This window comes from Oncorhynchus kisutch, linkage group LG10 (genome assembly GCF_002021735.2).
Source record: "Oncorhynchus kisutch isolate 150728-3 linkage group LG10, Okis_V2, whole genome shotgun sequence".
NCBI lineage: Eukaryota > Metazoa > Chordata > Actinopteri > Salmoniformes > Salmonidae > Oncorhynchus > Oncorhynchus kisutch.
This window is the reverse complement of record NC_034183.2, coordinates 22041530-22067938: the sequence shown is the minus strand read 5'-3', so window position 1 is coordinate 22067938 and position 26409 is coordinate 22041530. Positions and strand designations below refer to the sequence as shown.

General features: G+C 39.9%; 1 protein-coding gene and 6 non-coding genes across 8 annotated transcripts; all 7 read right to left on the bottom strand.

Moving 5' to 3' along the window:
• Positions 1-4343: 4343 nt before the first annotated feature.
• On the bottom strand, positions 4344-4415 carry trnad-guc (transfer RNA aspartic acid (anticodon GUC)). Its single transcript has one exon. It is a non-coding gene; the product is annotated as a tRNA-Asp (tRNA).
• A 217-nt stretch (positions 4416-4632) lies between these two features.
• On the bottom strand, positions 4633-4703 carry trnag-gcc (transfer RNA glycine (anticodon GCC)). Its single transcript has one exon. It is a non-coding gene; the product is annotated as a tRNA-Gly (tRNA).
• Positions 4704-5975: 1272 nt separating this feature from the next.
• trnad-guc (transfer RNA aspartic acid (anticodon GUC)) lies at positions 5976-6047 on the bottom strand. The gene has a single exon. It is a non-coding gene; the product is annotated as a tRNA-Asp (tRNA).
• A 411-nt stretch (positions 6048-6458) lies between these two features.
• trnag-gcc (transfer RNA glycine (anticodon GCC)) lies at positions 6459-6529 on the bottom strand. Its single transcript has one exon. It is a non-coding gene; the product is annotated as a tRNA-Gly (tRNA).
• A 2005-nt stretch (positions 6530-8534) lies between these two features.
• trnad-guc (transfer RNA aspartic acid (anticodon GUC)) lies at positions 8535-8606 on the bottom strand. Its single transcript has one exon. It is a non-coding gene; the product is annotated as a tRNA-Asp (tRNA).
• A 5971-nt stretch (positions 8607-14577) lies between these two features.
• Positions 14578-14648, bottom strand: trnag-gcc (transfer RNA glycine (anticodon GCC)). The gene has a single exon. It is a non-coding gene; the product is annotated as a tRNA-Gly (tRNA).
• A 1774-nt stretch (positions 14649-16422) lies between these two features.
• On the bottom strand, positions 16423-26321 carry LOC109897923 (serine/threonine-protein kinase PAK 2). Of its 2 annotated transcripts, XM_020492601.2 has the most exons (16): positions 26091-26303; positions 25211-25276; positions 22521-22853; positions 21028-21134; positions 20718-20865; positions 20590-20621; positions 20167-20286; positions 19929-20061; positions 19748-19811; positions 19622-19670; positions 19249-19361; positions 18958-19075; positions 18658-18757; positions 18135-18331; positions 17839-17976; positions 16423-17653 (listed from the first exon to the last, which is right to left on the bottom strand). In XM_020492601.2, exons 2-16 carry the CDS (start codon positions 25218-25220, stop codon positions 17567-17569), a joined length of 1749 nt encoding a protein of 582 aa, XP_020348190.1. In that variant the 5' UTR covers positions 25221-25276; positions 26091-26303; the 3' UTR covers positions 16423-17566. The 2 variants fall into 2 exon arrangements, with proteins under 2 accessions (XP_020348190.1, XP_020348191.1); XM_020492602.2 differs by lacking the exon at positions 25211-25276 and having other exon boundaries at positions 26091-26321.
• Positions 26322-26409: the final 88 nt, after the last annotated feature.

Below are 26409 nucleotides of genomic sequence, written 5' to 3'. Positions count from 1 at the left end.
TCTTGAGGACAAAAAAAGAACACTTTTAGTGATATTGACCTGGCCACTAAAAGAGTGAAATCCCATGAAACCAAGGTTGAAGGTTGATTCTTTATCCTCTAAGATAAAGCAGCTAAAAACGCTTTTGCGTTCCTTCAAGCCCCCTGAGTAAGGGGCCTTCTAGCACTGCCTCCAGCATGGGGGACAAGAGGACTTTAGTGACCAGGCTAGGACTCGTTTTACTGTGGATATAGATACTTTTGTACCCGTTTCCTCCAGCATCTTCACAAGATCCTTTGCTGTTGTTCTGAGATTGATTTGCACTTTTCGCACAGAACGTGTCTCCTTCCTGAGCGGTATGACTGCTGCGTGGTCCCATGGTGTTTATACTTGCGTACTATTGTTTGTACAGATGAACATGGTACCTTCAGAAGTTTGAAAATTGCTCCCAATGATGAGCCAGACTTGTGGAGGTGTACAAAATTGTCCTGAGGTCTTGGCTGATTTCTTTTGATTTTCCCAGGATGTCAAACAAAGAGGCACTGAGTTTAAAGGTAGGCCTTGTAATACATCCACATGTACACCTCCAATTGACTCAAATGATGTCAATTAGCCTATCAGAAGCTTCTAAAGCCATGACATCATGTTCTGGAATTTTCCAAGCTGTTTAAAGGCACAGTCAACTTAGTGTATGTAAACTTCTGACCCACTGGAATTGTGATACAGTGAATTATAAGTGAAATAATCTGTCTGTAAACAATTGTTGGAAAAATGACTTGTGTCATGCACAAAGTAGATGTCCTAAGCGAATTGCCACAACTATAGTTTGTTAACAAAAAATGTGTGGAGTGGTTGAAAAACGATTGTTAATGACTCCAACCTAAGTATATCTTCCGACAACTGTAACAAAAATGTGGAAATAGTGAAGGGGTCTGAATACAGTGGTTCCTCCTTTAAAGGTTTTGTGATACTGCAGCACACCTTGCTGGCTGCTGCAGCATTCTATAGCACGTTATTTTATTGTCAGCCATTTTTTCATTAATGCAAGTCAGTGCTAGTTTGATCACCAGAGGGCAACTTTGAGAAGCATTTGATAGTCTCCCATATTGGCATTAGAATTTAAAACCTTTTTTGTAATACATAGTACATGGGATTGATTAGGAAATGTGGCTTAATTAATTTTATTAATATTATGGTGTTCCTATTCCAAGAAAAAACTAAACCCTTAGGGTTTCAGTCAGGATGGAAAGTATTGCTGTACAAAGTGATAGTCGAGGGGTAGGCTACAGCGGATTGGAGAATTCTAAATTAATATCTAAGGGACATAACGTTTCCACACCCTAATTGTAATGTAACCAATACTCATTTCTTCTACAGGTAGACCTACAGTATATCTAAAAATATTTTATTCAATGACGTGACTCTCCGCCAATAATTACATTTAGAGGATTGGAGGATTCTAAATGAATATCTAAGGGGCATTTTCCGTTAGGATCTGTGAGAATATCTTCTAAGTTGACTAATAATATTAGCTTTGTTTAAAAACTAACAATATTTTGGAGATTGTTTTCATATAACCTAGAGTGAGCGAGAAAAAGGCCATTCTTGAACAAGGGGTGAGATTCACTAATTTGTAAATAATGCCAGTTTGTTATTTAGAATGATTTATATTTGGAGAAACCTAACGTGATTATTTAGCAGACATCACTGGCTTATATTCAGTCAACACATACATTTTAAGAATATCATGAAATATAATTGAACATTTTCGTTTTTCCATGCTTGTCACAGAGCAGCGTGAAACGATGTTGACTAGGAAACGTTCCCGCTGTTCTGTTCTTAGTGCCAGTCTGCACGTTCAAATTTATTAAATTATTCAAAGTAGCCACCCTTTGCCTTGATGATAACTTTGCACACACTTGGCATTCTCTCAATCAGCTTCATGAATGCATTTCAATTAACAGGTGTGCCTTGTTAAAAGTTAAGTTGTGGAATTTCTTTCATTCTTAATGAATTTGAGCCAATCAGTTGTGTTGTGACAAGGTAGGGGTGGTATACAGAAGATAGACTTAGTCTTTTACCAAATAGGGCTATATTATTGCATGTTAAGTTCTAATTCTCAGAGTAAAAAATACATTATGAAAGCTTAACCAAGTTTATTTCTTCCCAGAAGGTCAATACCGCTGCATTAGACAAAACATGTTTCCACCACCACAACTATACAGTGGGGCAAAAAAGTATTTAGTCAGCCACCAATTGTGCAAGTTCTCCCACTTAAAAAGATAAGAGGCCTGTAATTTTCATCATAGGTACACTTCAACTATGACAGACAAAATGATTTTTTTAAATCCAGAAAATCACATAGTAGGATTTTTAATGAATTTATTTGCAAATTATGGTGGAAAATAAGTATTTGGTCAATAACAAAAGTTTATCTCAATACTTTGTTATATACCCTATGTTGGCAATGACAGAGGTCAAACATTTTCTGTAAGTCTTCACAAGGTTTTCACACACTGTTGCTGGTATTTTGGCCCATTCCTCCATGCAGATCTCCTCTAGAGCAGTGATGTTTTGGGGCTGTTGCTGGGCAACACAGACTTTCAACTCCCTCCAAAGATTTTCTATGGGGTTGAGATCTGGAGACTGGCTAGGCCACTCCAGGACCTTGAAATGCTTCTTACGAAGCCACTCCTTCGTTGCCCGGGCGGTGTGTTTGGGATCACTGTCATGCTGAAAGACCCAGCCACGTTTCATCTTCAATGCCCTTGCTGATGGAAGGAGGTATTCACTCAAAATCTCACGACACATGGCCCCATTCATTCTTTCCTTTACACGGATCAGTCGTCCTGGTCCCTTTGCAGAAAAACAGCCCCAAAGCATGATGTTTCCACCCCCATGCTTCACAGTAAGTATGGTGTTCTTTGGATGCAACTCAGCATTCTTTGTCCTCCAAACACGACGAGTTTAGGTTTTACCAAAAAGTTATTTTTTGGTTTCATCTGACCATATGACATTCTCCCAATCTTCTTCTGGATCATCTAAATGCTCTCTAGCAAACTTCAGACGGGCCTGGACATGTACTGGCTTAAGCAGGGGGACATGTCTGGCCCTGCAGGATTTGAGTCCCTGGCGGCGTAGTGTGTTACTGATGGTAGGGTTTGTTACTTTGGTCCCAGCTCTCTGCAGGTCATTCACTAGGTCCCTCCGTGTGGTTCTGGGATTTTTGCTCACCATTCTTGTGATCATTTTGACCCCACGTGGTGAGATCTTGCGTGGAGCCGCAGATCGAGGGAGATTATCAGTGGTCTTGTATGTCTTCCATTTCCTAATAATTGCTCCCACAGTTGATTTCTTCAAACCAAGCTGCTTACCTATTGCAGATTCAGTCTTCCCAGCCTGATGCAGGTCTACAATTTTGTTTCTGGTGTCCTTTGACAGCTCTTTGGTCTTGGCCATTGTGGAGTTTGGAGTGTGACTGTTTGAGGTTGTGGACAGGTGTCTTTTATACTGACAACAAGTTCAAACAGGTGCCATTAATACAGGTAATGAGTGGAGGACATAGGAGCCTCTTAAAGACGAACTTAGAGGTCTGTGAGAGCCAGAAATCTTGCTTGTTTGTAGGTGACCAAATACTTATTTTCCACCATAATTTGCAAATAAATTCATTAAAAATCCTACAATGTGATTTTCTGGATTTTTAAAAATCATTTTGTCTGTCATAGTTGAAGTGTACCTATGATGAACATTTCAGGCCTCTCTCATCTTTTTAAGTGGGAGAACTTCGTGCAATTGGTGGCTGACTAAATACTTTTTACTTTTTTGCCCCACTGTATATACTCCAATTTAGGGACTCATCCTCTCCAATCCTTACATCTTTTATGGTTAGACAGGAAGACTAGGTAATAGGGTGATAAACCAGAGGTTTGACCAGTGCATGACAGGATTTTACAGGGAAGACAAAACAATAACAAGACACTACACATTTAGACAAAAGGGCCAAGAATTAGTTTGTCCAAGCAAGGAGTAAAATCTTTGATGTGTAATAATGTGATTTTGTATGTGATCGAGTCTACATGCAGTAATGAGAAAAAATTGATAGCTGTACTCACAGTGCTTGGAATGGAAACATTCAACGTGCCAGTGGATGAGCGGGCACATGACACGTTGTCAATAATATGCATATCCTTGCTTCAGGTCCTGAGCTACAGTCGGTTAGATGTCATTTTAGGTGAAAATTTTAAAAAAAGGGTACGATCCTTAAGAGGATAATGTACACAAATGTCTATCCCAGTAAAATGGTGATATTTCAGGTCTCAGTTGCAAATCAACATTGAGTTAAGGAAGTTGAGAAAATAATATTCCTCCCCGTCGGGGAATTGAACCCCGGTCTCCCGCGTGACAGGCGGGGATACTGACCACTATACTAACGAGGACTGAAGAAACACCAACAATCATTTTTATAAAAAGGGAAAGAACTGGCTTTATCAGTTGTCGAGTTTTATAATAGTATCAACAATACTAGCTAGCTATACCTACACTTAGTTGTTCATATCATGATATGTTTAAAAAGCGGGGATTGGAGTGGGTAAACATGCTATAAAAAAAAAGAGTGACGAACCGATAAAAAGAAAATAGAGCAAAACATATCGTTGCATTGGCCGGGAATCGAACCCGGGCCTCCCGCGTGGCAGGCGAGAATTCTACCACTGAACCACCAATGCTTATATGCACGTCAAAAACAAGGCGTATAAATAAGATCCATAAAACGGTATTTGATGCGTTTATATAGCAGATGTTGTAGTAGGAATACATTTACCCCATTCACACTTTTAAAACACGGAAGCGTAACGCAGAAACGATGTATACAACTTCTTCCGAGCTCACGTATCCATATGCGTGCCACTAGAAACCCCTGTATTATCATGTTTTTGTTAGCTGAAATACACCATATTACTGTCCTGCTAATGTGGCTGCTGGACCTTGTAGGCTAAACTGCAGAGCAAAACCCCACGACTGACGCAAATGGTTGTCCAATTAGTGAGGCAAGATGCAGTAATTTCGATATGAATATGCATGCTTTTGAGCTGCCATTCAAATGCCTTAGGCTATTGACTGCAGTTTACAGCCTAGAGTTTTGTACTCACTTGAAAACAATAACATTGTAGCAACACAACATGACAACAACATAGTAGTAGTAGCACAAAGTAGTAGTAGTAGTAGTAGCACAAAACATGGTACAACAGCACAAAGGGCAAGAATGCATAGACAACAATACTCCACGCAGAGCAGCCACAACTTGTCAGTAAGCGTGCCCACTTGCTGTGCGGTAGCACAGAGAACAGTCTATGTCTAAGACTGGAGTCTTTGACAATTTGTTTATATTTTTTTTACCATTTGTCAGGAACCAATACACACAGGTCAGTTAGGAAAGCAAAGTCCAGCTTTTTCAAACAGAAAATTGCATCCTTGCAATTTATTGCCCTGGCCTCATCTGTAATCCTCATGCCTCCTTGCAACATGCCTAAGGCACGTTCACACAGATGAGCAGGGACCCTGGGCATCTTTCTTTTGGTGTTTTTCAGAGTCAGTAGAAAGGCCTCTTTAGTGTCCTACATTTTCATAACCGTGACCTTAATTTCCTACCGTCCACAGATGCATGTTCATTAATTGTTTATGGTTCATTGAACAAGCATGGGAAACAGTGTTTAAACCTTTTACAATGAAGATCTGTGAAGTTATTTGGATTTTTACAAATTATCTTTGAAAGGGTCCTGAAAAAGGGTCGGTTGTGCTGTGTGTGTGTGTGTGTGTGTGTGTGTGTGCATGCACACACATACACTGTTTGACAGCGTATTATGATATTTTATTATCATATTCTACCTACCTTTGTCAGAAGAACGATAATGATTTCCCATACCCAATATCATCTTGCCCAAGATAACCAATATGTCTATCCCAGTAAAATGGTGAAAGGAGTTAATTAAAATATTTTCCTCCCCGTCGGGGAATTGAACCCCGGTCTCCCGCGTGACAGGCGGGGATACTGACCACTATACTAACGAGGACTGATGATCTGTTGACACAATGTGTTTTATAACACAATGTGTTTTCAGTAGGTAATACAGTTTCTAACTTGAACTAAAATAGCTTTCTACTGGCACAGTCTAAACACTTTAGCAATGTGATTACAAAATGTGATTTTTAGCTAGGTTAGCTAACATATTGCTAACCAGTTGGAAGACATAGCTAACTATGTTTCAGCACGCCATATTTTTGTTTAGGTCAGAAGGGAAAGAACTTGCTTTATCAGTTGTCGAGTTTTATAACGTTATCAACAACACTAGCTAGCTATAGCTACCCTTAGTTGTTCAAATAATTATACATACTTCGGAGTGGGTTAACCTGCTACAAAAAGAGTGAAGAACAGATGAGCTAATTAAGAAAATAAAGTGGATGACGGAAGCAAAAAATATTGATGCATTGGCCGGGAATCGAACCCGGGCCTCCCGCGTGGCAGGCGAGAATTCTACCACTGAACCACCAATGCTTACTTCTCTGAAGAAAAGCAAGGTCTATAGTACTATTATAAACGTATAATATAGTATGTCACAAAAGTGAGGGGTGTACTCACTTTTGTTGCCAGCGGTTTAGACATTAATGGCTGTGTGTTGCCAGCGGTGTTGAGTTATTTTGAGGGGACAGCCATTTTACACTGTTATACAAGCTCTACACTCACTACTTTACATTGTAGCAAAGTGTAATTTCTTCAGTGTTGTCACATGAAAAGATAAACTCAAAAATTTACAAAAATGTGAGGGGTGTACTCACTTTTGTAATATACTGTATATTTATACACACACATACATATACAGTGGGAAGAACAAGTATTTGATACACTGCCAATTTTGCAGGTTTTCCTACTTACAAAGCGTATATAGGTCTGTAATTTTTTATCATAGGTGTACTTCAACTGTGAGAGACGGAATCTAAAACAAAAATCCAGAAAATCATATTGTATGATTTCTCAGTAATTAATTTGCATTTTATTGCATGACATAAGTATTTGATACATCAGAAAAGCAGAACTTAATATTTGGTACAGAAACCTTTGTTTGCAATTACAGAGATCATACATTTCCTGTAGTTCTTGACCAGGTTTGCACACACTGCAGCAGGGATTTTGGGTTCAGGTCTGGAGAGTGGCTGGGCCACTCCAGGACCATGAGATGCTTCTTACAGAGCCTCTCCTTAGTTGCCCTGGCTGTGTGTTTCGGTTCGTTGTCATGCTGGAAGACTCAGCCACGACCCAACTTCAATGCTCTAACTGGAGAAGGAGGTTGTTGGCCAAGATCTCGTGATACATGGCCCCATCCATCCTCCCCTCAATACAGTGCAGTCCTGTCCCCTTTGCAGAAAAGCATCCCCAAAGAATGATGTTTCCACCTCCATGCTTCACGGTTGGGATGGTGTTCTTTGGGTTGTACTCATCCTTCTTCTTCCTCCAAACACGGCAACTGGAGTTTAGACCAAAAAGCTCTATTTTTGTCTCATCAGCCCACATGACCTTCTCCCATTCCTCCTCTGGATCATCCAGATGGTCATTGGCAAACTTCAGACGGGCCTGGACATGTGCTGACTTGAGCAGGGGGACCTTGCGTGCACTGCAGGATTTTAATCCATGACATCGTAGTGTGTTACTAATGGTTTTCTTTGAGACTGTGGTCCCAGCTCTCTTCGGGTCATTAACCAGGTCCTACCGTGTAGTTCTGGGCTGATCCCTCACCTTCCTCATGATCATTGATGCCCCACGAGGTGAGATCTTGCATGGAGCCCCAGACCGAGGGTGATTGACCGGCATCTTGAACTTCTTCCATTTTCTAATAATTGCACCAACAGTTGTTGCCTTCTCACCAAGCTGCTTGCCTATTGTCCTGTAGGCCATTGTGGAGAGGTTGGAGTCTGTTTGATTGAGTGTGTGGACAGGTGTCTTTTATACAGATAACTAGTTCAAACCGGTGCAGTGAATACAGGTAATGAGTGGAGAACAGGAGGGCTTCTTAAAGAAAAACTAACAGGTCTGTGAGAGCCGGAATTCTTACTGGTTGGTAGGTGATCAAATACTTATGTTGTGCAATAAAATGCTAATTAGTTACTTAAAATCATACAATGTGATTATCTGGATTTTTGTTTTAGATTCCGTCCCTCACAATTGAAGTGTACCTATGATTTAAAACATTACAGACCTCTACATGCTTTGTAAGTAGGAAAACCTGCAAAATCGGCAGTGTATCAAATACGTGTTCTCCCCAATGTATATATATATACACACACACACACACACACACACACACACACACATACACTGTTCGATAGCATATCATGATCTTTAATGATCATATTCTACCTACCTTTGTCAGAAGAACGATAATGAATTCCCATACCCAATATTATCTTGCCCATGATAACCAATATGTCTATCCCAGTAAAATGGTGACGTTTCAGGTATCTCAGTTACAAATCAACGGTGAATGGAGTTAAGAAAAACATTATTTCTCCCCGTCGGGGAATTGAACCCCGGTCTCCCGCGTGACAGGCGGGGATACTGACCACTATACTAACGAGGACTGAAGTTGGGTAAACACAATATGTTTTATAAAACTGCCCAAAAATGCTCTGCAGATGATACAGTTTATAACTTGAACTGAAGTAGCTTTCTTCTGGCACAGTCTGAACATTTTAGCAAAGGGATTACAACATGTGATTTTTTTTAGCTAGGTTAGCTAACATATTGCCAACCAGTTGGAAGACATCGCTAACTATGTTTCAGCACGCCATATTTTGTTTAGGTCAGAAGGGAAAGAACTGGCTTTATCAGTTGTCGAGTTTTAGGGGGGCGCTCAAGATGAGAGGGTGTAACGTTTCTAGCTGAGGAACAATTTTAAGGTTTTCTCACAAAGTTTATATTGTTAGACTGCAGTTGCAATTCGGTTTTTTTCCACAATTTTTTTTTTTACATCTAACCATACAATGTAACTATTTTGAATAATGTTGTAATTAATCAAGCCATTGAAATATATTTTTGACGATTTCCAACGAGCAAGCTAGCTATCGAAAAGTTTCAGCGTGTGTAGTTAAGTCAGCCTGGTAACGTCTTCATAGCTAGTAGCATGGAATCAGGACATGACCAAACTGTTGCTGAGATAATGGATGTTGAAACTTTCAAGGAGAAAAGAAGCATGGTTGAAACTCACCCATATGCTTGCAGTGTGAAAAAGGGCGTGAATGTGATTCATACCCGAATACCTCAACCAAGGTGCAACTTCCAAAGACGCTAAGAAGAACCATCCAAAGCTGGACAACATCACAGATGACATGGATTTTGTGAAAAAGAACACTTATCAGTATCGTTAACCTGAAGAAATCGATTTATGTCAGTGCTGAGGAAGTAAAAACTCCGAAGCAGCAGAACGCAACATTGAAAATTCAGGTTGCAAAGCAGGAGATGAAACTCACTGAAATGGAGTCAACGGTAAAGGAGAATGACCGGTATTGTCAGAGAGGAAATCTTCGAATTTATGGAATAGCAGAAAATTTGCAGGGCAATAGTCCCGGACGAGGAGTGAAATGTTGCAGGTTCTCTGGATGTAGTGCACCGCCTGTGTAGGCTGAGAGATGGGGAAAACAACCAGCCAGTGATCATGAAAAGTGCAAAGAAAAATGACTATTTATAGAAGAACAACTTGAGGTTCAAGGAGGATCTGACAGCATTTGACAAAGAAGCTCTGAATCGTCTGTGGCCGATGATTGAGAGAGCAAGGAAAGAAGGAAGGAAGGGAAAAGTGCATACTTTAGGGGGCCAAGGCTTTTGCTAATGGAAGGGAAATTCACGCTGACGCCTAGCTTGATGACTGCTGGATTTATGAAGTGAGTTGTGCAGGACTGAGTTTATTTGCATCTGATTCAACGTTATATTTATTGAGGAAAGGGCATTGTTTGTGTGAACTTTTTTTCTAAAAATAATTTATGGCAGGGAAACTCGCTCTGACACTTAATGTTAGCTTGATGGCTATTCGTTTTACCAATCTATGGTACAACGTTATTTGCAATTGTGTGTTTGTGTGTGTGTGTATATATATATAATTTAGGTGAACCACTTGCGTGGTGCAAAGGACTGTTTTTATTTGCAACTAGTAAGAACTTTTCTTTCTGTGAGAACCTGATTCATGTGAACGTATACAAGTGTAATATTCTTCATTAAGTCACTGTGATAGTAAATGTCCATTTCTGTTTTTTTTAATTAATGCCAGGGGAATCCGTAATATTTTGAAAATAAAATCTTTATTTTTGTATTGTAAGGGTAAGAGTGCCTACTTTTATTTCATTCAAGAAACTCATGCCTGTTCCACAGATACTGCGTTTTGGAAGTGTCAATTGGGGAATGATATTTGGTTTTCATTTGGTACTAATCGGTCAGCAGGTGTCGCTATTTTAAAAGGCAACTTTAAGGGTCATACATTGAGTCAAGAAGCAGATAATACAGGGAGATGGATTATACTATTGGTAGATGTCAACCACATTCAATTCATTGTTGTAAATACTTATGCTTCCAATAACAAGTAACAAGTAACTGTATTTTATTTAGAGACATTGAGAGGAAAATAAGTAAAATTATGTCTAAATTTCCATTGGCAAAAGTAATATGGGGTGGAGATTTTAATACAGTATTACATGATAATCTAGATAGAAGCCACCTAAGGATAGCAATTCTGTTTGTGAGATAAGGAATATATGTCTAAGGTTAGGTGTTCTAGATATTTGGAGACATAAGAACCCGGATAAGATTATGTTTACATGGAGTACCAAAGATTTATCTATACAATCCCGTATTGATTTCTGGCTGATATCTAAAGATATGGCTGACAAGGTTGATAAAGTCTCGCTTGAACCATCGATTTTAACAGACCACAAAGGGATTTCAATAAAGATAAATATGCATGGTTTGTCAACAAAAAAAGTTAGTAAAGGTTACTGGAAAATGAACAAGACTACCCGAGGGTGAAGTATTTAAGAAGGAAGTAGCAGGAATTATTGATAAATACTGTAATTGTGCCAGTGTTATGAATACATTTGGAAGTTACTAGGAGCTAATTAAATTTGATATAAGGCTTTTGGCTATTTCAATGGGGAAAGAAATTGCTCATGCCAAGAGAAAGAATATGACATCATAAAGGGAATAATGGATTATACAAAAAAAACTGAACTAACTAATCAGGAATTACTGGAGCTATCATCATTGCAAATGTAGTTAGACTATCTACGAGGAAAAGGCCCGGGGAGCGTTTGTAAGATCAAGATGAAAATGGATGGAAGAGGGAGAGAAAAATACAAAATATTTCTTTAATTCAGAAAAGAATGCTTGCGAAAATACTTCCATATGTAAATTAATGATTAATAATACTCCCAATGAAAATCCAAAAGAAATCTCACAGCATGTTGCCCAGTTTTATCAGAATCTATATACATCAGCCCAGTCTACTTCCAATATATATATTTTCTTAGTCAATGTAGCAAACATTGCTAAGAAGATATATAATGATTTCAGGGATTTTTGTGATAATGAGTTATCTGAAATTGAGATAAAAGACTGTATTAAAAGCCTTAAGGACAATAGGTCCCCTGGACATTATGGTTTAATAAGCAAGTTTTATAAAGCATTCAATGATAAATTGATTCCTTTCATTCTTGCTATGTTTCAAGAATCAATCGAAAAAGGGCAGTTACCGGCTTCCTTAAAGCAAAGTGTAATTACTTTGATTCCCAAACCTAAAGCTTTTGACACTGTAGAACATAAGTTTATGTTCAAAGCAATACATTTTTGGGGGGTTTGGTGACTTTTTTTTTAAAGCAGTCCAAACTTTATATGGTGGTTCTACTAGCTCTGTAAAATGACCTCACAGGACATCCCAAAGATTTGATATTGGCCGTGGCATTAGGCAGGGCTGCCCATTTAGTCCATTTTTATTTTTATTGGTTACTCAAATTATGGCTCTTCATATCAAAAAGGGGAATTTTCAAGGTGTTTCAGCACTTCGCAATGAATTTAAACTATGTCAACTGGCTGATGATACCACCATATTATTAAGAAACAGGAATGAGGTTTTCTTAAGCAGTTTCCTATTTATATCAATAAGTCAGTCTTATTTCCACTCAAGGATTGTGTTTTACAGGAAGTATATGGTATCTCAATTAAAGATAAGGTTATCTTGGAATTGTTATATGCAAGGATAAAAAACAAAGGAGTTAATTAACTTTAACCCCATTATTGAGAAAATAAAGAATATATTGAACCTCTGGTTGCTGAGAGATATTTCATTATACGGTCAGGTTTTATTGTCCAAAGCTGAAGGGTTATCCAGATCGGTTTATGTCTCGTTATCACTTGAATTATCCCCTAAAATTGTAAAGGACTTAGATAAGATTCTTAATAATTTTATTTGGAGGAACAAGCCTCACTATCTATGAAAAGATATTCTCACTAATACCCAAGAACAAGGAGGTCTTGAGGTTTTAGATTTCAATACTCTAAATACTACTTTTAAAATAAATTGGATTCTGAAGTATGTTAAGAACCAGAACAGTATTTGGAATGTATTTGATAAAATCCCAGTAAATTTGGGCCAAATTCTGTAAGCAGGAAATTTTATCTTGGATGTTAGCATATAAACACAATTTTTCCCCTCACAGATACTTTATATGGAACAACAAAGATAGATGATTTAAAAATAAGTCTCTTTTTTTTCATAACTGGTTTGAGAATACAATTATTTTGGTTGGTCAGTTACTGAATGAGGATGGATATCTACTCTCATATAGGGAATTTCTTGATAAGTTTAAAATTCCGATAACCCCGAAAGAATATGCAATTGTTTTTGATTGTTTGTGATACTACAATTCCCTCAGCAAGATTCTTTTGGTCAAATATCTATGGTGATATACAATGGGGGAATGGAAAATTGAGAACAAATATTGTATCAGTAACAAGGTAAAGGAAGGTTATTTTAAAATGTTCCATAGAATTTATCCTGTGAAACATGTTTTGGAAAGATTCAAGCTGAATATTGACTATAAATGTGATTTCTGTGGAATGGAGAAGGAGACCATTTTGCATTTGTTTTTTGCCTGTATTTATAGTAAAGTTTTTTGGGATTGACATACAGAATTTTGTTACAAAAAAAATAGGACAGGTTGTACTATTTTAATGGTTTTGATATAATGATTTATTTCAGGAATTCTGACATAGATAAAGATGTAGTATATTTAGGTCAATTTCATATTCACAAATGCAAATGGTCTAATTCAAAACCTAACTTGTTTTGCTTTATAAATTAATTTAAACAGTATGGCACTACTTTAACTAAAATGAAAAACAAAAAGGCTATTAAAACTTGTTATATAATTAATTAATATGATTTGTTTGTTTGTTTGTTTAGGATTCCTGGCAATAGTTTGTATGGTTTGTATATATGCTTGTTTGCATGTGACTATTATTCTTTTGTTTGTTGATATTTGTTAATATCCTATCCTACCGATCCTCGACTTCGGCGATGTCATCTACAAAATGGCTTCCAACACTCTACTCAGCAAACTGGATGCAGTTTATCACAGCGCCATCCGTTTTGTCACTAAAGCACCTTATACCACCCACCACTGCGACTTGTATGCTCTAGTCGGCTGGCCCTCGCTACATATTCGTCGCCAGACCCACTGGCTCCAGGTCATCTACAAGTCCATGCTAGGTAAAGCTCCGCCTTATCTCAGCTCACTGGTCACGATGGCAACACCCATCCGTAGCACGCGCTCCAGCAGGTGTATCTCACTGATCATCCCTAAAGCCAACACCTCATTTGGCCGCCTTTCGTTCCAGTACTCTGCTGCCTGTGACTGGAACAAATAACAAAAATCGCTGAAGTTGGAGACTTTTATCTCCCTCACCAACTTCAAACATCAGCTATCTGAGCAGCTAACCGATCGCTGCAGCTGTACATAGTCTATTGGTAAATAGCCCACCCTTTTTCACCTACCTCATCCCCATACTGTTTTATTTATTTACTTTTCTGCTCTTTTGCACACCAATATCTCTACCTGTACATGACCATCTGATCATTCATCACTCCAGTGTTAATCTGCAAAATTGAAATTATTTGCCTACCTCCTCATGCCTTCTGCACACATTGTATATAGACTCCCCCTTTGTTTTCTACTGTGTTATTGACTTGTTAATTGTTTACTCCATGTGTAACTCTTTGTTGTCTGCTCACACTGCTATGCTTTATCTTGGCCAGGTCGCAGTTGCAAATGAGAACTTGTTCTCAACTAGCCTACCTGGTTAAATAAAGGTTAAATAAAAATAAAATAAAAAATAAAAAATAAATAAATATAAAAAAGTTGTCGAGTTTTATAATATTAATCAACAATACTAGATAGCTAGTTGTTCAACTCATTATACATATTTTTAAAGAGTGGGTGAACATGCTACAAAAAGAGTGAAGACCAGATAAGGAAATTAAAGTGGATAATGGAAGCAAAACTTATGGATGCATTGGCCGGGAATCGAACCCGGGCCTCCCGCGTGGCAGGCGAGAATTCTACCACTGAACCACCAATGCTTACTTTTTTGTAGAAAAGCAAGATTTATTAACAGTATTATAATACGGTATTTGACGAATATATAGTAATAACTGTTGTAGTAAGAAAACATCAACAAGAAAACTTCATGACAAAATACCTCATATTATACAGTCCTGCTAATGTGTCTGGACCTAAACTGCAGAGAAAGAACCCATGACTGACCCGAATGGTTGTCCAATTAAGCAGGCTAGATGTAGTTATTTTGAAATGAATATGCATGTTTTAGAGCAGTCATTCAAATGCCTTAGGCTATTGACTGCAGTTTACAGCATAGAGTAGAGTTCTGTACTCACTTGAAAACAATAATAACATTCTTCATTACATTGTGTTGTTGTAGCCTACGTAGGATACATTTCTTGTTCATAAAAAAAACTGAAACAATTGGGTAGCATTTCGAGCTGCATACCAGAGCTCTGGGAGGGGGGTACTCAGCGCAGCCTTGGGAGCGCAGTGTAGGCAGCTACCTATGATTTAATTATCTGATAAACTTGTTTTTATTTCGCTGTGTAAATTGACTGGGTATATTCACCGCATTATTAAGCCTAACATTAAGCTTATGAATTATGGGATAATATGCATACGCTTCTAACTGAGGCTATAGGCTACTTCGAGTGTCTGTCTTCATTGTTCTGTTGCGCAATTATGCGCCTGGCCTCTCCGCTGCCATGGCTATTCCTTTTAAAGCTTGTTGGACACTTATTTCGACCTCCTCCTCGTTCTGCTCCTCCTACTACTATTAGACTATTGGAGGAGAGCTGAAGCTTGCTGAATGGAAGATAGGCTACAGCATTAACAGGAGTGGAGTTGGAAGGAGAAGCCATATTTTTTTTTATAGTAAGCCTATTATTTTAACAGCAGCTACATCCTGAAAAAAATAGGCCAACACCAAACGAGTGGCCTGCTAATGTACCTTTCTGGACCTTCTAAATTGTGGAGAATAGACCCACACGGTTGCATAATCAGGCCTATGCAGTTACTTTGGCATGAAACAAAGCAGGAAGTATGAGTGGTTATTCAAATTAGCCTACATCACTGCAGTGTATAATAACTGTGTATTCACTTGATAACAATAATACATTCCTCATTGCACTGTGTTGTAGCCCAGGTAAAATAATTGTTTTCTAAAAAGTAGGCCTAATAAATAGTGGAGCTTTGTGTGCCCGGGGATAAATCTAATAATCCTAGATTTTGAAGATCCTTGATTAGGTGACAGTACAGAATGTCAGCTTTTATTTTATAACCCAAAACACAACTAAATCAACTGCAAATGCATCCAACGACTTTGTAGAGTTTGATGTAGTCATTGTGTGCAAGGAATATGGGACTAAATACTAAACCTTTGGCTACCTTGATACACTAGAAATCAATTTGTCCAAATACTTATAAAGTGCTTTCATTTCTAAAGATAAAACCCTCGAATACAGAAAGTCACCTTTTACTGTCGCCCCATATAAAACATTTGAACTCAAATCCCAAACGCTGGAGTAGAGACAAAAATGTTAGCTTCACTGTCCAAATACATATGGAGGGGAGTGTATATACAGGCATGAGTTAAGACAACCAAAATCATAAGGTGTTTTATGAAAAACAAATGTCTGTCTTTTGATCCAAATTGAATAGCTACAAAATGATGTTCTCATGGAGTATCATTCCTTGAGCCCACTCTTGGATGGTATCTTAGTGTGCCTTTCACACATCTCCATTCCATTTAAGAGTCATGGTATACAGATAATAATAAATCAAGAATAAGGACAAAATTAACAGCTGCATTTACTAGAATTTGCAGACAATTATCAGATTGTTAGTTATTCAAATAGAGTAAAAGAAACAGTGAATATACATTGTCTTCATTAGCCTACAAAGCTACCTGGCCTGACATCCATATCTTCTTAGCTTCAGCACTGAATTAGACAAAAAGTACAGAATTCAACAGTTCCATTTTTAATAAGAACAAAGAAAGTCGGCACAAGCTAGAATAAACCCTGTCATTCTACAATTGAATTTGCCCATAAATTGCACCTCCACTACCAAGAAGAGGCTAATGATACAAGAGGAAATCACTGGTTAGACTGCCAAATGAGGCAACCCTATATCATCATCAATATCACCACATTCACTGTAATAATGGAAATGTTTTCAAATGTCTTTCCTATAACAAATGTGAGAATAATCCAAAGATTACACCGGGCACCAGGTGGAATAACAGTTTTCATTAAATGATAGGCCCATAACATGATCAGTCAGGACACATGAAATTCAAGTATCAAAATGATTAAGAGGACACTAACTAGCGTTAGAGGAAACTACAATGACAGTAAAAATGGAGAAACAAACCAACATGACACAATCAACAATACATTAGGCCAGGGGTAGGCAACCCTAGCCCTGGAGTGTCGCAGGCACTTCATGCTTTTGATTTAACCGACCTGGAAGACCAGGTGTGTTGAATTTAGGCAATCGCTGAACTTAGCTCAGTTGGTCAGGTGTGGTGCCTAGTTGGAACAAAATCCTGAAGTACCTGTGGCACTCCTGGAACAGGAGGTTGCCTACCCCTGCATTGGGCAATGTTTTGCATTTAAGGCAGTGATATTTCTTCCAAAAAGTAGGAAGCTAGATAGCTATGCTCATTCCATATTAAATACAAATTTAGCCCCAACGTGACCCACCGCCAATGTTTTCTTGTACAAAATAAAGTCTTCAAAGATTTGAGTGAGAATCAGAGTTCATATGGCCAGTGGTGGGTAGTGTTCTGGATGTTTTTGGTCTCCTTCACAGTGAGGGTTGTCAAGGCTTATCAGACTGGAGCATAGTGGTGTCACAGCCTATTATCTGGCACAAACCCTAAACAGTTGGCACAGATCTGGCACAGCGTTGTTTGTATGTTCTATTTGTTCGGTTAACGGTTGCCTTTCATGGCCTCCTTAGCAGCCAAGATTAGAGGTGTGAGACTAGACAGGGGTTTTGCCAACTTCAGGAAGGGATGCTAGACAAAAAGAAGAGAAGGAGAAGAACGAGAGTAAAGGGTTAACTTTGAAGCTCATCTCTATTGTAGTACATGCAGACAGGGTAATGATGGAGGAGTATATACAGCCAAATCCAACCAGTCAAGTTGACACAAGAGTAGAAGAGCAAATCACAAAGGAAGCCATAGATAGGATGGGTCATCACCTGCAGCAGCTCTTTGCCCCCACCTCTCTTCTCCACATCCATTTCCAGGCAGAGGTTAAGGAAGTCTCTGAATATGGGAGACAGTTTCTCTGGGTTCTGAAGTTCTGGAGTCCCATTTGTGGCAATCAGGTACAGTGCCTGGGGGAGAGGAGAGTGGGAAGAGGAGAACTGTGAGGTGCTGGAAAAGTATGTTACATCCATGTCAGTATCACTATGGAACTAGCTTTTGATGCACTGTGATATAGTAAAATAAATAAATTGAATTTTAGGAGGATGCTGCTCTTTGGTTCACTTACTCTTAGCGGGTTCTCATTGAGGTATGGAGGCTCCCCCTCAACCATCTCAATGGCCATGATGCCCAGTGACCAGATATCAACCTTAGGCCCATAGGCTTTCCGGGTCACCACCTCAGGAGCCATCCAGTAAGGCGTACCCACCATGGTGCTGCGCTTGCTCTGCTCTGGAGTGATCTGGGCGCAGAAACCAAAATCGGCTGCACAGAGAGAAGGGAGGTGGAATTCAGAGAGATGGAGACATATGTTAGTGAGGGACTGAAGGGTAGCAGTACAAACAGTAGCACCAGCTTGTAATAGTCATTTGTTAACTATCCTTGCCAAATTGGTACTTATCTTTCATAGGATGCAGATGGCAAATTCCAGCTATAAATATGAATATAGAACAGTTCCCAAAATCAAAGCGAATCCATATACCCGCAGACTTTCAATAAGGTACATTTCCACCCCCAACTATTAGGGCTGTTACTTCCTCTACATAGGCCATGGCTAGCCTGGGGTTGTTTAGTGGGAGAGGGAGACTCACTGAGCTTGACAGAGCCATCCATTCCCAGTAGCACGTTATCACTCTTGATGTCACGATGGATGACCTGGTTCGCATGAAGGAACTCCAGTGCTTGTAAACACTTCAGATGGGGTAACCAACGGCAGAGAGAAAGAGAGAGAGCGCAATGGAGCAAGAGGGGATGAAGAAACAACGGTCAATATTTCCACATAAAATAAAGGCTCTAAATGTGAACACACAAGTTACCCACCCAGCCACTGTTAAAGGGTAAAGGGTAAACAGGTCAAGGTTAATGCAGTGTGCCGTATAAGAGCTGGTCACCTCTCTGCAGACAGCAGCTATCTGAGCCTCGTCCATGCAGGTCTCTGTCACCACATCAGTCAGCGAACCACCAGCCAAATACTCCATCACCACATAGAGCTCCTCTCCCACCAGGAAACTAACAAACACACACAGACACCAAAGCCGGAGAGGTTGTTAGGGTATATTGTATTGTACAATATCGTACACCCAGTAGTGTTCCACCATCACCAGAGAGTTATGTTTGGCACCCCCAACTTATACCAAAGTTAGTGCTGTTAAGCTTAATTATATATTTGACCATGCCATTACCTGTCTACATAGTTGACAATGTTCGGATTCTTTAACTCTTTCATCACCATAATCTCATTGATTATCAGCTCCTTCTTGGGCTGCTTCTGTAGGTTGATCTGTTTAATGGCCACCTGGGAGAAACAGCCAGAAATAAGGAAAGGTTCAAAATGATCCTCTAAAATGGGTGTGTGATTAGTTATCCTGCAATCTCTCAACTCCTGCCAGGCTTACAGTTTTCAAACGCTTTCCCCATTTCTGTCTCTCTGTATCTAGTCTCTGCCGCACTTTGAACATCATTACTCAGCTCTCTAGGTCTCCTACCATTTACTATTCTCCTCAATCCACCCATCCCCGGTCAGTCAACCAAAGACAACCCTTAATTCCCCTTTACCTCCTGTCCAGTGGCGACGTCAATGGCTGTGAACACTGTCCCTGAAGCCCTGTGTGGAGACGGTTACATATTTTTAATAACTTGGACACACAATACACCCCAATTACCACCTTCAAATGAACTTACCCCTGTCCAATTTTTTCATATCTTGTGTACTTCTTTCTGGGATCTCCAATGCTGACAATAGTTCCTGTGGGCAAAGATAAAGTTATAGAGACCAATACTAAATTCTTCTGACAAGAGAGTTATATTAATAACTACCAGTAAAATTGTTGTGTTGGTATTGTAAGAAATGTAGTGTGTTTACTCAGTTTGTCCATGATCTCCTCGTCTGACATCTTGCCCTTCTTCTTCTGTCTGTCTAGAGCCTTGGAGGCTGCGTCTCCATCTGGACACGTGGCTGGAGCAGGGATGGGGTCAATGACGGAGCGAGTGTAAACCTGTAGCAGAAACACACACACAATAAATAAATAAGAATGAGGGAATGAGCGATTGTGAGCAAGAGCAAAAGAAAATTCAGGTGAGCTCCCGTCAAAATTACTCACACTCTTAGTGTATTCTGGACGTGGTGCCACAATGGGTGGGGGAGCTTCATCATCATCATCATCATCATCATCAATGTCCTTGATACTGATCGATGAGGGTTCCGTGCCCTTTTTGACCGGCTATTGCAGAAAAGATAGACATTTCATATATAGCCCACACATCATTTCAGGGGTGCTGTGAATGTGGTCAAGGACCAAAAAATCCCAGCCCCATAGTATTCAGGTAGCTAGTAAGGGAAAGCGGGATACCTAGTCAGTACAACTGAATGCCTTCAACAGAAACGTGTCTTCCACATTTACCCCAACATCTCTGAATCAGAGAGGTGCGGGGGGCTGCCTTAATCGACATCCACATCTTTCGCGCCCGGACAAGGGCAGAATGACAGATTTTGAAGTAATAACTAGAAAGAAGTCAGTACTTACAGAGTGGGGTCCTGCAGGGAAACCATCATTTTCTAAAAAATTAAAAGGGAGAGGGAAATAATTGCAGTCTTGAAAGAGTCTATAACAATCTTAGAAAACAGCAAAGTGTCATCCATGAGAAAGCTCACCAGAGGAGAAACTGAGGTATTTCTGGCGGCCGTTGCCTGTAGAATCATAGAATTTGAGCACGTCGAGAACAGCCTGGGGGTTCTTTTTCTGCTCTGACTTTGTGATGTTTGACGTCTGGAGGAGCCGTGCCCATTGCTCTGGCATGCCCTATCAGAGAGGAGAATACAAAGAGATGGGGTCAGGGGGTCAGGGGTCAATCAACTAACTCGGGTAGAATCAAAAACAAGCAGTACTACGGTCCTCCAGGCTGGGATTTGAGTATCCCTGGAATAAGAGTTGAAAAGTCGGACGAAAGTGACCCTTACTCACAGTGAACTCCCCAGTGACAGCATCAAAGCCAACGTGGATAGTGTGTTCAAAGTCTGAAGGAGGAGAGATCTCTGGTCGTTCTTTGTCCCGGTCTTTCTTTCTACCACCTGAAAGTCATCAAATAAACCATCATTACATTCTCTGCTAATAAATGTAATCAGATCTAACAACGGATAGACAAATTGGAAAGACCGAAACTCAACTGCTCCCGTCACTGGATAGTCTGACACATACAGATGGAAACTAACATAAAATGGATTGGTTCTGAACTAAGATACACTGAATGAAATGTAGCCTCTTAATGCACCTTTTAAAAAATGACTGAGGCTGTGGCTCCATAGGTAACTGTCCCATCCAGCCCCCTGGATCTTTTTTTCCCCCAGAGCTGAAGATCCGAATCACATTCTGCACACGCATTTCTCTACTTTCACATTTCTCACTGTCAATTGTGAGTAATACTTTTTCAAGTTCTAGCGGTGAAACATCCATGCAGCATCTGCATACCAACGATTTGATCTCAACCGAGTTCATAGAGATATGCATTTAGGTTAGATCTTCTTGAGCTATACAGTGTTGTTTTGAATTATGTACAGAGAGCAAATTTTAGAGCAGATTATGTTAACGTGTTTAGTTCCAATCAAAGCACTTATTTTGTCTAGTGGCGCGGGCATGTCAGAAAAATGCGACCATTCGCACAATCATCCTAAAATCTTAATCGCAATTTTGAAGGGAGTGGGGGCCACAAAATACTGTAATCCTGCAATTCTACACATTTTACCATAGGGTGGAGTGAAATGGTCGCAGTTTTGAATATGATATCTGAGTGAGACTGACTAATAAAAATCAATGGGGGCCCCCGGCTGGTAACTCAACCATGACAACAAGTTAAGATAGTTTTCTAAGTTAAACTAACTGCCAGCTAACACATTTTAGTAGACATGGGCTAATTGACTGACATATGAGTAAAACTGCTGATGCACAACCAAATTTCTAAATTGCACCTTGTGAATTCTACTATTCTGACCCTGACTAAGGGAATTGACCTAAGTGACTTCAAAACCCGCAGGCCGCCAGTTCCCCATCCCTGCGTAATACTATTCTATTCGGTACTGTTATGTAGAATGATATCATTACCGTGTGATCTTGCAGACATTTATTCAGCTTTGATCAAACATGAGCAGAATCTAATATGCGCAGAAGCTTCGGGACCTTTGGCTGTCTGTAAGATGGTCCAGAAAATGTGGATTCACACCCACTCCGTCAGGTTCCCAACCAGGGACACTAGGACCTCAGGGGGTACTGGGCCTATCCACCAGGGGTACTTGAGAAGACTCATGAGACCATAGGCCTACTGGTATAATGCACGAGGGGGTACTTCAGGGGTACTCTGGGCAGAATAAAATTCAGTTGGTGGTACAGTAACCGAAAAAGGTTGGGAAACCACTGCTTTAGATCCCCTGCCAGTGCACCACGTCTATGGACTCGCGTCTCACCTTTCTCTGCTCCTGAGAAAATTGAGATTATCTTGTTGCGGGGTTTCCTTTCTTCCGGAACTGAGGGCAGGGGCTTGGAGCTGTGATTGGCTGAGAGCGGGTCCTTGCTGGAGCCGGTGCTGAAGATGGTGCTGCTCATCCTGACTGGGGGGGCTGGGGGCTTGTCCTCGGGATCCCCGTTATCACACATGGCCACAGGGAGCGGGAAGGACAGAAAGAGTGTAACAAAGAGACAGACAGGAGGAAAGAAAGCACTAATGTGCACAATAGATAGAGGTGGGTCAGAGAGATCAGGAATGGGAATCAGAATAGAAGGAGAGCATGGGGTGATATCTGCAAGATAAACGGAGACATGATCAGTTTAACCACAAAAATGACAGGTGAACAAGAGCACATGCACATTGCATAACATATTAGGTGGTATTTGCTTTAGAAGAGGCAGTCCAGTTTTATGGTTGTAAACCTGTTCATGTTTATCTTGAGGTGAAACTGACTTTACACCGCAGAGGAGCACCTTTATCTAGACAGGAAGATTGCTCTGTCAGAACTCATTTTCTCTCTGGCATGTTTTCAGCATTCCCCTATGACTATGCAGAGATATAAACATAGAGCAGATTTCCTATCATAGCACACCGTCATTCCCCCTCGAAACATACGCATACAGTACCAGTCAAGTTTGGACACACCTACTCATTCAAGGGTTTTCCTTTGTTTTACTATTTTCTACATTGTAGAATAATAGTGAAGACATCAAAATTATGAACACATATGGATTCATGTAGTAACCAAACAAGAGTTAAACAAATCAAAATATATTTTATATGAGATTCTATAAAGTAGCCATCCTTTGCCTTGACAGATTTGCACTCTTAGCATTCTCTCAATCAGATTCATGAGGTAGTCACCTGGAATGCATTTCAATTAACAGGTGTGCCTTGTTAAAAGTTTATTTGTGGAATTTCTTTCCTTAATGCATTTGAGCCTATCAGTTGTATTGTGACAAGGTTGGGGTATACAGAAGATAGCCCCCCATTTGGTAAAAGACCAAGTCCATATTATGGCAAGAACAGCTCAAATAAGCAAAGAGAAACAACAGTCCATCATTACAGGTCAGTCAATACAAAAAGTGCAGTTGCAGTTGTTCAAGTGCAGTTGCAAAAACCATCAAGCGCTATGATGAAACTGGCTCTCATGAGGACCGCCACAGGAAAGGAAGACCCAGAGTTACCTACGCCGCAGAGGATAAGTTCATTAGTTACTTGCACCTTAGATTGCAGCCCAAATAAATGCTTCACAAAGTTCAAGTAACAGACAACTTAACTGTTCAGAGGAGACTGCATAAATCAGGCCTTCATGGTCAAATTGCTGCAAAGAAAGCACCACTAAAGGACACCAATAAGAAGAGACTTACTTAGGCTAAGAAACATGAACAATGGATAATAGACCGGTGGAAATCTGTCCTTTGGTCTGATGAGCCCAAATGTGAGATTTGTTTCCAACAGCCGTGTCTTTGTGAGACCCAGAGTAGGTTAACGGATGATCTCTGCATGTGTGGTTCCCACTGTGAAGCATGGAGGAGGTGGTATTATGGTGTGGGGGTGCTTTGCTGGTGACAGTGATTTATTTAGAATTCAAGGCACACTTAACCAGCATGGCTACCACAGCATTCTGCAGCAATACACCATCCAATCTGGTTTGTGCTTAGTGGGACTATCATTTGTTTTTCAACAGGACAATGATCCAAAACACACCTCTAGGCTGTGCAAGGTCTGTTTGACCAAGAAGGAGAGTGATGAGTGCTGCATCAGATGACCTAGCCTCCACAATCACCAGAACTCAGCCAAATTGAAATGGTTTGGGATGAGTTGGACTGAAGTGAAAGAAAAGCAGCCAACAAGTGCTCAGCATGTGGGAACTCCTTCAAGAATGTTGGAAAAGAATTCCAGGTGAAGCTGGTTGAGAGAATGCCAAGAGTGTGCAAAACGGTCATCAAGGCAAAGGGTGGCTATTTGAACACTTTTTTGGTTACTCACATTAAGCATCTCCAATCCAAAATTAAATCTAGAATCAACTTCCTCATGAAGCTGGTTGAGAAAATGCCAAGTGTGTGCAAAGCTGTCATCAAGGCAAAGGGTGGCTACTTTGAAGAAATACATTTGAATTTGTTTCACACTTTTTTGGTTACTACATGATTCCATGTGTTATTTCATAGTATTAATGTCTTCACTGTTATTCTACAATGTAGAAAAAAGTAAAACAAATTAAGAAAAACCCTTGAATGAGTAGGTGTGTGCAAATATTTGACCGGTACTGTAATTCTGGGAAGAACAACACTGGATGGGTGTGTTGCAGAGGCAATAGGAAGGGACTGGGCAAGAAAATAGGTAGGTCTAGAATTGATTATATGCCCCTCAACAGTAATTAATGTCATTTTTCAGAAAGGTGTTGGATACAGAGCTAAGGCAGTAGAAGAGCAGACAATGGTGGGTTTTTAGAGGGTTAATCATTTCTGTAGTAGAGATCAACAACAGGGAGGGTTGGGTGGAGAAGCCGCATCACAAAAAACAGCCACATTACTAGCATGTAACGGTCTCCCTTTCATTATATCCTTTCATCTCCATCTATGATGTAAAAGAAGTGACCAGGTGAAAGCCAATTCATTACAAAAGGATGTCCACTATATTGCTCACATGTATCCATCTTCTCAGACCAGCACAGATGAACGAGAGGACATGAAGAGCGGAATCCATGTCAGACTATCGAGAAACACAAATCGACTGGGTATGATCATGACCATCATCATAATCATCTTTCAGATCATTAACTTCAGCTAGTCAGGAAGGAGAGAAGAATGTAGAGGAATACATATCAATTCTCTCACTCGGCCATCATCGTAAATAAGAATTTGTTCTTAACTGACTTGCCTAGTTAAATAAAGGATACACATTTTTATTTATTTACCATTGACCTAATGTTAGGTCAAGGTTTCTGAAATGTGCAACACAGTAGGGAACTAGATCACCCCCTATGACTTCCAAACGTGCATTTCCAAGATGGAAAATGCATTCTAGAGTCACTGTGAAAGATCAGATCAAACGTAATACTGGCAGGTGAACCTAGCTAAATAGTTAAGCCTGATTTCACGAAGATATTAAGTCTAGGGTAGTTAGCTAACAATTTTACCTATTCAACTAAGCTACCTAAAGCAAGTTAGGCTAACAGTTGGCTGGAGTTCAGTTAGCCAGCTAGCTACCTAAAGTTAGCTAGGCTAACAGTTGTCCGGAGTTCAGTCAGCCAGCTAGCTAACGTTAATTGCATATAGTTAGCTAGCTAACAACATTAGAAGTGTGAATTAGCTAGCTTGCGCTGTTATTGCTAGCGCTAGATTAACAAACTAGTTTATCTCCAAGGACGAACGCCAGAGAATAAGGAACCCTGCTTGACAATAGAGATGTACATTTGGTAAGCAACATAACGACATTAGCTAGATAAGATAGCGCGTTTTCTCGGTGCCGGTAATAATTTACGGGTATTTTATTTGCTAGCCAATGATGTCGACTCGCAACTCACCAGACAGACTCCATCCACAACAGAAAACTTGGGTCCAAATCCTCGACGCTGTGAAAGCTTTAATTTGTACATACGTTAAATTTAAAGTTAAAAAAATAAAGATTTGATGTAGAGTTTACAGAATATACAGAGTAAACCAATGTATGATTTCAACAGTTCCTATATAACTTTTTCGTCATTCTTTGTCGACCGGGTGGATTCTTCTTCTTTGGTATCATGGTATTTTGTTTGTGCATGCTGCCACCTACTGTGCGGTAGCTATTCAACCAGCTTCACCTGGAATGATTTTCCAACAGTCTTGAAGGAATTCCCACATATG

Excerpts from the sequence above, each read along its gene's own strand:
- LOC109897923 (XM_020492601.2), bottom strand. Across the intron at positions 20,287-20,589 it reads TCCCTGCAGGACCCCACTCT|CCGGTCAAAAAGGGCACGGA; the intron begins GTAAGTACTGAC and ends TTTCTGCAATAG. Across the intron at positions 19,362-19,621 it reads ACGTCGCCACTGGACAGGAG|GTGGCCATTAAACAGATCAA; the intron begins GTAAAGGGGAAT and ends TGTTTCTCCCAG.